Genomic DNA, 12,195 nt, shown 5'->3' on the forward strand with positions numbered 1-12,195 from the left:
ATTGCCGGGGCAACGCAACTCTTCTCCCATTGGCTCGTTCAAATATTTGAAAAAAAACCCCACGCCCAATCAGACAGTTACTCCAATGCTTCTTTTAATTCTGTAGGTTTTATATGGATGGTAACATTGAACGTGGTGGGGAACGTCTGACTGGGAGGTGTGATCTTTGTCAGGAGGAGATGATGGAACATGTTCTATTTCAGTGCCAGAAATATGAGACAAAGGGAGCGATTGTTATTAGATTTGAGGAGTAGTGGGGTTGAAGAGCCAGGATTAAGTGCATTTTGGGGGAAATCTTTAGGTGATGTAGTTTTTAATGATGTATTTAGTTTAGTTAGGGAGACGAGATTATTGGGTAGGATTTCAAATCATCCCCTGAAGATTTCCCCAGCAGTTCACTTAATCCAGGCTATTCAACACCCATTACTCCTCAAATCTAATAACAACCGCTCCCTTTGTCTCATGTATTTCTGGCACTGAAAGAGAACATGTTCCACTGTCTCCATCTGAGAGGTGTGACGATGATCATGTTTCCCCACCACTTTCAACGTACTATTGAGCCTTGTGTGTCCCAGTCTCAGCCTTGTGTGTCCCAGTCTCAGCCTTGTGTCCCAGTCTCAGCCTTGTGCCTATACTCCCCCCCCCCCTGCCCCCACCTTTTCCTGGATCTTATACAGGTGTCTTCCCTTACTTCCTGTTCCACAACTCTTGCCACTCATTTGTAACCTCTGTTTTTACTAATCCCTTGGCTTCTGCTTTACTGATGAAGAATTCCATCTCAACATTAGGAATTTTAAGAGCCTGGATGTTCTCTTGATAAGTGAGTGAATTGGACCATTTTCCAGTCCTGCTAAGTTTTCAAAATGTAACAAGTACGTTTGGGTGTCAGGGAAAATATATGGAGTAAAAACCGCTGGTTCTGCTCACACTGCCCTACCCTGTGCTCTGACCTCTTTCTCCCCTCTCTCTCCAGATGAAATCTCGCGTCTTGTGACGGCCGGCCGCCCAACAACCTGCCCGCTTGACCCTATTCCCTCCTCTCTTCTCCAGACCATTTCCGGAGACCTTCTCCCTTACCTCACCTCGCTCATCAACTCATCCCTGACCGCTGGCTACGTCCCTTCTGTCTTCAAGAGAGCGAGAGTTGCACCCCTTCTGAAAAAACCTACACTCGATCCCTCCGATGTCAACAACTACAGACCAGTATCCCTTCTTTCTTTTCTCTCCAAAACTCTTGAACGTGCCGTCCTTGGCCAGCTCTCCCGCTATCTCTCTCAGAATGACCTTCTTGATCCAAATCAGTCAGGTTTCAAGACTAGTCATTCAACTGAGACTGCTCTTCTCTGTATCACGGAGGCCCTCCGCACTGCTAAAGCTAACTCTCTCTCCTCTGCTCTCATCCTTCTAGACCTATCGGCTGCCTTCGATACTGTGAACCATCAGATCCTCCTCTCCACCCTCTCCGAGTTGGGCATCTCCGGCGCGGCCCACGCTTGGATTGCGTCCTACCTGACAGGTCGCTCCTACCAGGTGGCGTGGCGAGAATCTGTCTCCTCACCACGCGCTCTCACCACTGGCGTCCCCAGGGCTCTGTTCTAGGCCCTCTCCTATTCTCGCTATACACCAAGTCACTTGGCTCTGTCATAACCTCACATGGTCTCTCCTATCATTGCTATGCAGACGACACACAATTAATCTTCTCCTTTCCCCCTTCTGATGACCAGATGGCGAATCGCATCTCTGCATGTCTGGCAGACATATCAGTGTGGATGACGGATCACCACCTCAAGCTGAACCTCGGCAAGACGGAGCTGCTCTTCCTCCCGGGGAAGGACTGCCCGTTCCATGATCTCGCCATCACGGTTGACAACTCCATTGTGTCCTCCTCTCAGAGCGCTAAGAACCTTGGCGTGATCCTGGACAACACCCTGTCGTTCTCAACTAACATCAAGGCGGTGGCCCGTTCTTGTAGGTTCATGCTCTACAACATCCGCAGAGTACGACCCTGCCTCACACAGGAAGCAGCGCAGGTCCTAATCCAGGCACTTGTCATCTCCCGTCTGGATTACTGCAACTCGCTGTTGGCTGGGCTCCCTGCCTGTGCCATTAAACCCCTACAACTCATCCAGAACGCCGCAGCCCGTCTGGTGTTCAACCTTCCCAAGTTCTCTCACATAACCCCGCTCCTCCGCTCTCTCCACTGGCTTCCAGTTGAAGCTCGCATCCGCTACAAGACCATGGTGCTTGCCTACGGAGCTGTGAGGGGAACGGCACCTCAGTACCTCCAGGCTCTCATCAGGCCCTACACCCAAACAAGGGCACTGCGTTCATCCACCTCTGGCCTGCTCGCCTCCCTACCACTGAGGAAGTACAGTTCCCGCGCAGCCCAGTCAAAACTGTTCGCTGCTCTGGCCCCCCAATGGTGGAACAAACTCCCTCACGACGCCAGGACAGCGGAGTCAATCACCACCTTCCGGAGACACCTGAAACCCCACCTCTTTCAGGAATACCTAGGATAGGATAAAGTAATCCTTCTCACCCCCCTTAAAAGATTTAGATGCACTATTGTAAAGTGGCTGTTCCACTGGATGTCTTAAGGTGAAAGCACCAATTTGTAAGTCGCTCTGGATAAGAGCGTCTGCTAAATGACTTAAATGTAAATGTAAAAAAGTACAGTATTTTCATTAGGAATGTATTGAAGTAAAAGGAAAAGTTGTCAAAAATATAAGTACTGAAGTACAGATACCCCAGAAAACTCCTTAAGTAGTACTTTAAAGTAGTTTAACTTTACACCACTGATATTATTACTGGTATAATGTAGGTATACCTCTCATATTTGTTCTTGTTGTGGTTCTGGTATTTGATGGATGTTGTCTGATTCTTCACATTGTTCTTCCAATAACCATGTTATTACAGTAGCCAACCATAATAATCGATGACAGAGAACATCAATTTCTATTTGAATATTTATTCAAAAGAGCACATATGTAGGACAATTCAAATGTTTGCATGCATCAATGAATAAGTGCAACATATTGACAAATAAATACAATGATGAATAAGTATAATCACTGAAATATAAATACATTAATAAATAGTAGAACAATATTATGATTCGTAGAAATGTAATTACAGTAAGCAATAAGTTCATTTTGGCTTTCAGCAATAAATACAGGACCATAAATATAATGGGCGCTTGCCACAATCTGACTCAACGGCGCCATCTTGTGGTAAAATCTGACCAAGTCAATACACCACAATGGTGAATTGCTCTAGTAGTACACACATACATACATACATACATACATACAACCTGAAGAAGTTATTGTGTCTTACAAACATACACCTAATCTTTAGACGTACAGAAAGTGACAATCCATCTCTGACCACATAAAAATAACATTGAATTATATAGGATCTCTATGAGAGATCTGTGGTGTCCGTTTCGGCACCCACCTTAGTTGTGGCGCTGGACAGTGAATGTGGTGAAGCGGTTGGGGGTTGCCAACTGGCACATGTTCACCATCTTGGTGTTGTCCTGCTGTAGGGCCGTGCTGATGAACCAGTTCCTGTAATGGGCAGACTCCAGGGTACTGATGTCAACTCCGGTGTCCTGTTTGTAGAAGAGGAAGCGTACCATGTCGCTCTCACGGTTGATGGACTTCAGCTGCTCCTTGTCTGCCACCTCCTGGAGAGAGAGAGATAGATGGTCAGGGGGTTAAAATCAATGGTCAGACTCAAAACTGACTTAAAGGTCAAATGTCATACACCAGGGGTCAAATGTCATACACCAGGGGTCAAATGTCATACACCAGGGGTCAAATGTCATACACCAGGGGTGGATAGAAATGTTACTCTGGCTATTGGTTTGAGTTTGTGGCTGTTGGAACCAATGACTTATATAATCAACACATCATTGGTTGGAACAAGCCGACACACTGTCACTCTCCAGGACTAATTAATAGTCATCCTTGCTGCATCCCATTCCCAGTCACATTTCACCAGGGTCGGTCTCTCTTGGTCTCTCTGGCAGTTTCCTTTAATTACACTGCAACTCAACCTTTTACATTCCACATATGATTCAGACACAATGTTGATGATGTCAGCATTCTTCAGCTCAGACACCATCTCCATCTCTACGTGGTGCATGATACGGTCCAGGTCTGACTCAAACAACTCCAGCCTCAACAGACAATGATCCTATCTATCAATACTGAATCACAATATATTCAGCAGTAGTAGTGCTATTTACCTCTAGGTGCAGGGTGGGCGTTCCTTCTGATGTGATGCAGGATAGGTAGAGGTTGGATCCCTTGATGCCCAGGGCTACAGGTCTTGCTTTAGTCTCACTGGGGACAGGCGTGATGTACGTAGACAGGTTCAAATGCACTGAGGACAGAGGAAAGGAGAAGAGAGTCAGTCAGCATCATTCATCAGAACTCAACTGTGAACTAAGTACGCTACCTATCTGTCAGTCTCAGGGTGGGGTTGGTTTTAACCTCTCCACTGAATCTCATATTGCTCATATGTACCTAACCTTTCCAATTATTTCAGATTCATAGGAAGTGCCACTGCTTAGTGCCCCAAGGCAAATTGTAATTTCATTAATTTAATGATCTATGGTCGCCAAAGAACACACTCAAAATTCTTTGGCAAAATGTAACGCACTATGTTAAGACAAATGCAAATTGGTACAGAGCCTTGGTTGTTAACATACCTTTATGGTAGCTGCTGCCTCCCTGCAGCATCATAGCATGCAGCTCCATAGACCCTTTGTTGAGCACCCAGCACTTATTCTCAGAGTCAGTGACACTACACTCGTACTCTCCTTTACTGCTGAACCCTGCAGCTCTGCTGCTGGCTTCAGTGCGCTCCGACTCCAACTCCAACACTATATGTTTTGATGAGGAGAGAGAGAGAGCAGAAAGCATGTAGGAGATGAGTGAATTATTGAATAAATACGCTTGATTGAATTCCAGAACTACTAGTCCGTGAGTTGTGCTAAGATATCCACACTAGCAGTATGCCAGTTAGAATTAAGCGATGTGTTGGGCATGCATTCTAAGTGGTATTCTATAGTGTGAACATTGGAACATAGCCCAGTGGTGATAGCTAATGGTATTATAGTGGTACACATTGAAAATACCCCGTTCTGTTTGTGCTGTCTTGTCAACTCCTATGGTCATTGTCATCAGAAGCAAGACAGTACAATCAGACATGGGGCCAGGCTAGCCCCGAAGGGGCTCCTCTAATCCAGTCCAGTGATCTTTGACCTACCTTCCACTGCACTCTCTAGCAAGAAATTTAACAGGTCCTCATCTCCTCTCAGGGGAAACCCCTTGCCACCATTTAGCCTCTCCATGGCGATGATGAGGTTGGCCACACAGCGCAGGGTGATGGGATGATGGGATATCTCCACATCCAGACCCTGAGGCAGTTTGGAGCTCCATGCTACACTGGCAGAGGTGTTCTGACCAGGACAGAGAAAGTCGATTTAACATTCATCTAACATTGTTGCATCAGTGTATGGAGAATTGTGGTTGGTCTGTTTTGTTCCTTTCTCCTGTTTTAACGTTTACTGTATAATAACATTTGAATGTCTGTCATGCCTGAATATTGTAGGTCTGTCTTATCATCATGTCTAAGTTGGGACTCACCTTCATTAGACTGCAGTTTGACTCAAATTCCATATTGTCTTTGTAGTTAGATCTGGAAAATAAAAACAGATATTTTAAAACTCCTGTCCATCATAGATTGTATCATGCTTAGTCAGTTGCTTAAAGATGGCCAAGATCTGAAAACACATTCAGAGATCTGGTGTAAACAGGCAATCATATATACAGTTAGTCCTAAATAAAAGTGTTTACTAAACACTATATAGAAATAAAGACTGCCACAACAGATCAACAACATAATATATGGTCAGCCGTACAGTAAGAGTAAGTTTATGGTTGCCAATGTGAATATAAACAGACTCTACATTTCATTTACCTGGATGAATAGGTTTGTAGTTGGCTGTTTGGTAGTTTGTAGATAGTAGGTACTAACGTCTTGTTTCTAGTCCTTGGTCCTTGTTGTGAGTCCCAACTTGTTCTCTGAACCAATGTTTTCTGACTACATGTGGTAACCTGTATGTCTTATATACATCCTGGGCACACTCTCCAGAAATTCCCCTCTACGCACACGGGAGGAAGGACGATGGTTTAGTCTCACCAGACCAATGAGTGACAAGGTATTTTTTAATGACTTTGGTGATGAAATACTGGACTCACACCCAACAGGATGGGGGGATGGGGTGTAATTGTTTTGTAATATTGCCAATATACTTTATTCAAAGAATTGATGTTGTGTTTTCATGCTGTTCTTGGCCAGGATTCCCTGAGAAATTGTATTTCAGATCTCAATATTACTGGAAGAACAAAATATTAAATATGGTTCATGTCAACACTACGTAAAATGAGTTACGATTAGACAAATGTACATGTCTGTATTATAATATACCTTGCATAACTTCTCATACATTATGCTACACTTTAACGTTTAACGTGTTGATAACGGCTATTTTCTTAGAAGGGCTATTTTCTAAGACGGTTTTCAGTGGCAGTTCTAGCTTGTATGGCTGCCTGGATGAACCTCTCCTTCAACCCCCCTACCAAAATAGAAAAGCACCGTTCTGCACTAACCAATTTATTCAGACATTTGGAACAACACAAATAAATAAATCATAACATTTAAAACTATATAAATATAAAAATACATACTAAAATAAGACAACAAAAAAATAAGTAACAAAGACAAATAGAAACAAATATGTGTTGATTTGGCACTCGAGCATCAATACATTACTCATCCCACAACACTGAGTCATGACTAAGCCAATTCACCTTGGTAGTGTGCAGACTGGTTTTATATTATTCTTAACGATTTCACACAAACCAGGAAACAATGCAACAATATGTCTGTGAAGCTATATATTCACAGTATTATGGATGAATTGTGGTTTATTTGGTAGCATTTCGTAGTGTGACAGATTTGACTAATTCCATTAGTACTGTACAAAGTTAGAGGCTCGCTATTTGATAGATTCACCCGCCCCCCTACCTCGGGCTTCCAGTGGGAAGACCTGAGGTCAACCTACCCCTACCCCTACCTCAGACTTCCGGTGGGGAGACCTGAGGTCAACCTACCCCTACCCCTACCTCGGGCTTCCAGTGGGGAGACCTGAGGTCAACCTACCCCCGCCCCCCTACCTCGGGCTTCCAGTGGAGAGACATGAGGTCAACCTACCCCCGCCCCCCTACCTCGGGCTTCCAGTGGGGAGACCTGAGGTCAACCTACCCCCGCCCCCCTACCTCGGGCTTCCAGTGGAGAGACCTGAGGTCAACCTACCCCCGCCCCCTACCTCGGACTTCCAGTGGAGAGACCTGAGGTCAATCTACCCCCGCCCCCTCCCCATCTCGTACTTCTGAGTGGGAGACCTTCCCAGGCAGTAACCTGCCTAGCTCACAAACTAGAATCAGGGCGCCCACTTCCACAAGGTTAACTGACCCACAGTCCCACACGGTGACATGATATCATTGACGTGACCTTCAAATGAGCGATAGAAAACCGATCGCGCGAATGTCACTGTTCCAAATGTTTTTGTGTGGGCGCCCCGTGTCGCCCCCGGCAAGATGCCGACCTGGACGGCTGCCCATGTCACCTATACCTAAATCCGCTACTGGACGGGTCTACACTTGAAATGACTGTGATATCATGTGGTTGTTTTTTCCTACTAAACTTAGATGAATGCACTGACTGTCAGTCGCTCTGGATAAGAGCCTCTGCTAAATGACTGAAATATCATATAATGCAAATGTAAGTGCTAATACAATATACTGTGTTTTAATCATTACCTTTTTTTCTAAAGTCCTAGGAAACTAAACTTCAACCATTTCTAAAGATGTCTGAGTTTCTATGTTTCCCTTTGACATCAACATTTTGGTTCTATTCTTTAATTTCCTAATATTGTCAATCAAATATTCTGCGAAGCTTGCTTACATTTCATGGACTTTCAGATGTGAGAAAATTCCTCACCATATTGTGAAATAACAAGGAACTGACTACATTATTTCCTCACTTCCTGTATGATGTCACGAGAGTCTAGAATCTGCCAGCTGGATAGATTTCCAGTACAGACGGGCAGACTCTTGGACTGTGTCCAACTTCCTACTACTATATTAGCCTTTACCCTTGCCAATAAGGTGTTAGACATTTTTAAGACTCGTTCAGGGGAATCTCCCCAATTCACTCAAATATCAGGACTATGTCTATAATATGTAGGCTCCCTATGGAGCTATGCTTAATATCCGGGCAGTATGTTCAATAATATACCACAAAACAAGTATTATTCTAGTATATTGTGTTTGGCTCAATAAAGTTTCACCTGGAAAGAATAACTACTGTACTCTGAATAAAAAAAAGTGGTGTAACAGTAAATCAATCCTAATCAGCCCTGTAAACTGGGTGAAACACATGGCATTAGAATGTTGACTACATCCCAGAACCATCCCAATGTATATCTGGGGTGTGTCTGAAATGCCAATCCTATTCCCTGTACAACACGCTACTTTTGACCTGGGCCTATAGGGGAATATGAACCCTGGTCGAATAAAACATATGTTCACTACGTAGTGAATAGGGCTCCATTTCGGACGCATCCTGGGTCTTTCGCTGTTATGGATGTTACAGAACCGGATCAGCAACGGAATTCCCAGTGTTGCAACGTGTGGGAACACGTCAAGGATTTCTCAAGATGATACTTGACTACCCTGCTTTTGCTCTCAAAATTGGAATTTCACTTTCTGATATTATCATTCATGATCGACAGCGATGGCCTATTTTGGTTTTTGAGGGTTTTCAAAAATAGAAAAATGTCCTTCTAACAATATACAGTGGGGCAAAAAAGTATTTAGTCAGCCACCAATTGTGCAAGTTCTCCCACTTAAAAATATGAGAGAGGCCTGTAAATTTCATCATAGGTACACTTCAACTATGACAAACAAAATGAGAGAAAAAAATCCAGAAAAATCACATTGTAGGATTTTTAATGAATTTATTTGCAAATTATGGTGGAAACTAAGTATTTGGTCAATAAAATAAAAGTTTCTCAATACTTTGTTATATACCCTTTGTTGGCAATGACAGAGGTCAAACGTTTTCTGTAAGTCTTCACAAGGTTTTCACACACTGTTGCTGGTATTTTGGCCCATTCCTCCATGCAGATCTCCTCTAGAGCAGTGATGTTTTGGGGCTGTTGCTGGGCAACACAGACTTTTAACTCCCTCCAAAGATTTTCTATGGGGTTGAGATCTGGAGACTGGCTAGGCCACTCCAGGACCTTGAAATGCTTCTTACGAAGCCACTCCTTCATTGCCCGGGCTGTGTGTTTGGGATCATTGTCATGCTGAAAGACACAGCAACGTTTCATCTTCAATGCCCTTGCTGATGGAAGGAGGTTTTCACTCAAAATCTCACGATACATGGCCCCATTCATTCTTTCCTTTACACGGATCAGTCGTCCTGGTCCCTTTGCAGAATAACAGCCCCATAGCATGATGTTTCCACCCCCATGCTTCACAGTAGGTATGGTGTCCTTTGGATGCAACTCAGCATTCTTTGTCCTCCAAACACGACGAGTTGAGTTTTTACCAAAAAGTTATATTTTGGTTTCATCTGACCATATGACATTCTCCCAAACTTCTTCTGGATCATCCAAATGCTCTCTAGAAAACTTCAGACGGGCCTGGACATGTACTGGCTTAAGCAGGGGGACACGTCTGGCACTGCAGGATTTGAGTCCCTGGCGGCATAGTGTGTTACTGATGGTAGGCTTTGTTACTTTGGTCCCAGCTCTCTGCAGGTCATTCACTAGGTCCCCCCGTGTGGTTCTGGGATTTTTGCTCACCGTTCTTGTGATCATTTTGACCCCACGGGGTGAGATCTTGCGTGGAGCCCCAGATCGAGGGAGATTATAGTGGTCTTGTATGTCTTCCATTTCCTAATAATTGCTCCCACAGTTGATTTCTTCAAACCAAGCTGCTTACCTATTGCAGATTCAGTCTTCCCAGCCAGGTGCAGGTCTACAATTTGGTTTCTGGTGTCCTTTGACAGCTCTTTGGTCTTGGCCATAGTGGAGTTTGGAGTGTGACTGTTTGAGGTTGTGGACAGGTGTCTTTTATACTGATAACAAGTTCAAACAGGTGCCATTAATACAGGTAACGAGTGGAGGACAGAGGAGCCTCTTAAAGAAGACGTTACAGGTCTGTGAGAGCCAGAAATCTTGCTTGTTTGTAGGTGACCAAATACTTATTTTCCACCATAATTTGCAAATAAATTCATTAAAAATCCTACAATGTGATTTTCTGGATTTTTTCCCCTCATTTTGTCTGTCATAGTTGAAGTGTACCTATGATGAATTACAGGCCTCTCATCTTTTTAAGTGGGAGAACTTGCACAATTGGTGGCTGACTGAGTACTTTTTTGCCCCACTGTATGTGGGCCTATTCTACAATATTCAATAGGCTACATCTGTCGGTACAAACTTTGATTGAGAAATTGACATCATTAAAAAAAATACAAATTGCACTACACCACTGCATCTACTAAATGTTTAAATCACAACCTTTCTTCCTAAAGGCCTCGGAAATGAAACTTCATTTCTGAAGACGTCCGAGGTCATAGAGCTAAATGGAGAGTGAGCATGTTGTTTCCTCAGGTGAAATGAAAGAAGTTTTGATTCTATTCTATAATTTCTTAATATCGTCAATCAAAATATCCTGTGATGTCAAGCCTGCTTACATTTCGAGGACTTTCAGATGTGAGATAGTTCCTTTTATCATCTCGGCTCGTCATATTGTGAAGTCACAATGAACTTACTCTATTATTTCCCCACCTCCTTTAAAAGTAGAACACTATTTAGGGAATAGGGTGCCATTTTGGATTCAGACTTGGGTCTTTGTTGTTTTGGATATCCCAGAACTGAACAAGGAACAGAATTCCCAGTGATGCAACATCTTTGGAAACATGTCAAGTATTTCTCAAGATGATATTTGACAGGCACTACCGCACTTCAGCTCTTAATCTTTGAATTTCACTTCCTGATTTACACACATGGTATCGGTTTACAGGCCATGCCATTTCTGACAACAGAAAAAAAGAATACACAAAAAGAGACCACAGATTGTCACACAATGACACCTCATTCATGTTTGAAGAAGTTGTGTCAGTCGATGTGTCTGCATAGCGTGTTCGTAAGTGTAATATTATTTTAGATGCACTATTGTAAAGTGGCTGTTCCACTGGATGTCATAAGGTGAAAGCACCAATCTGTAAGTCGCTCTGGATAAGAGCGTCTGCTAAATGACTTAAATGTAAATGTAAATGTTAAAATCTGAATGGCTTTAGCCCATGTCACATACCATGTATGATACAACTCATAACATCATTCCTCATCAATTGGTCAAGCAGGTTCATATTCATAGTGTGTAATTCAAACATTAGGGGGGTTCATACTCACAGTGTATCATTAAAACATGCTAAAATGAAAAGCAAAGGCTTTTGATGAGACAACTGAACAGAAAGCAGGACCGAAAAAGCAAACGTTTACAAGTCAATTAAATATCAACCAGAAATTGACGTTGATTTTAACTTTAACTTTAAAAGTAAAGAATACACACTGTCGATCGTACTCATTTGAGAAGAAATCAGGACCAAATAAAAAGTAGAACCAGAAAATAAATCAGGTTTATTAACATTCTTCATCTTCAAAACACGCTAAGACAGTAATTATAAAACAATATGTACACATTATCATTTACATTAAAGCGTACCAGAGAAAACAGAGGACTTATGCATGTTTTTATAACCTGGCCCCAGATTGATTTGTGCTAACAGGTTAATTACTTGTCATATCAAACATTAGCAGGACAAGGGGTTGACATGAAAGCACAAACAGACCGGGGACCAGACTACATGTTTCAGCCAATTCATAAACAAGTCACCCCATCGGCTCACCCCATAAAGACCCCATAAAGACAATAATGATCACGATTGCTTTACCGCGATTACTGACGGTGTTCTGAGGTACAAAAATAAGCGACCAGAGACTCAATGCGCATACTGAACCCAAACCATGTACACTTTGGGATGGGGTCA

General features: G+C 43.1%; 1 protein-coding gene across 1 annotated transcript; it reads right to left on the reverse strand.

The window, feature by feature from the left end:
* Positions 1 to 2,948: 2,948 nt before the first annotated feature.
* On the reverse strand, positions 2,949 to 6,121 carry LOC115115548 (interleukin-1 beta-like). The gene is made up of 6 exons (XM_029644031.1): positions 5,992 to 6,121; positions 5,658 to 5,709; positions 5,278 to 5,470; positions 4,718 to 4,891; positions 4,253 to 4,389; positions 2,949 to 3,688 (listed from the first exon to the last, which is right to left on the reverse strand). The coding sequence occupies exons 2-6, from the start codon at positions 5,688 to 5,690 to the stop codon at positions 3,458 to 3,460; spliced, it is 768 nt and encodes a 255-aa protein (XP_029499891.1). The 5' UTR covers positions 5,691 to 5,709; positions 5,992 to 6,121; the 3' UTR covers positions 2,949 to 3,457.
* Positions 6,122 to 12,195: the final 6,074 nt, after the last annotated feature.

The sequence above is a fragment of the Oncorhynchus nerka genome, linkage group LG13 (genome assembly GCF_034236695.1).
Source record: "Oncorhynchus nerka isolate Pitt River linkage group LG13, Oner_Uvic_2.0, whole genome shotgun sequence".
NCBI classification, from domain to species: domain Eukaryota; kingdom Metazoa; phylum Chordata; class Actinopteri; order Salmoniformes; family Salmonidae; genus Oncorhynchus; species Oncorhynchus nerka.